Source organism: Seriola lalandi, unplaced genomic scaffold, assembly GCF_002814215.2.
Source record: "Seriola lalandi dorsalis isolate HSWRI2012SDOR001 ecotype SW California unplaced genomic scaffold, Sedor1 jcf7180002038686, whole genome shotgun sequence".
Taxonomy (NCBI): domain Eukaryota; kingdom Metazoa; phylum Chordata; class Actinopteri; order Carangiformes; family Carangidae; genus Seriola; species Seriola lalandi.
Window position 1 is genome coordinate 1 of NW_019509262.1, and position 691 is coordinate 691.

Genomic DNA, 691 nt, shown 5'->3' on the forward strand with positions numbered 1-691 from the left:
TGACCGTGTCTCTGTGGTCCAGTACAGCAGAGATGCAGAGGTCAATTTCTATCTGAACACATACACCACAAGAGAGGATGTTGTGGATTCGGTCAGAGGGCTGACACACAAAGGAGGCAGACCCCTCAACACCGGGGCAGCCCTCCAGTACGTCAGGGACAATGTCTTTACAAACTCCTCCGGGAGTAGGCGCCTGCAAGGTGTTCCACAGATGTTGATCCTACTAAATGGTGGAAGGTCTTTTGACAATGTAGACGCCCCGGCCTCTGCTCTCAAACAGCAGGGCATCTTTGTGATTGGCATTGGAACAAGGGGCTCTGACAGTAGAGAGCTGCAGAAGATATCATATGATCCTAATCTTGCTCTATCAGTGTCTGACTTCACTGACCTCCCCAGTGTACAAGAACAGCTCTCCTCTGCAATGAGCACAGTGGTAGTTAGAGCCACGGAGGTGACACCAACAGTGACTGGTAAGAAAGTGACCGATTTTTACCATTCCAAGCTCATGCTAGGACCTCAAATTGAAATGTAATAAAAGCATATTTGACTAAGATCAGGTCAGCCAGTGGCACTTTGACAAAACAGTTGTGCCATCTTTGTAGAGCAGCTTGTAAAAGTGGAGGTTAGCTTTCATCATCTGAACTTCACACAGGAAATATTTGACAGTTTGACCTAAATATGTCTCAAATCT

General features: G+C 46.7%; 1 protein-coding gene across 1 annotated transcript; it reads left to right on the forward strand.

Moving 5' to 3' along the window:
- Window positions 1–4: 4 nt before the first annotated feature.
- Window positions 5–666, forward strand: LOC147819840 (collagen alpha-3(VI) chain-like; the record flags this gene model as incomplete). Its single annotated transcript, XM_087170158.1, has 1 exon — window positions 5–666. A coding segment is annotated over one exon (528 nt), but the record flags the coding sequence as incomplete, so codon positions are not given.
- Between the last annotated feature and the right edge of the window lie 25 nt (window positions 667–691).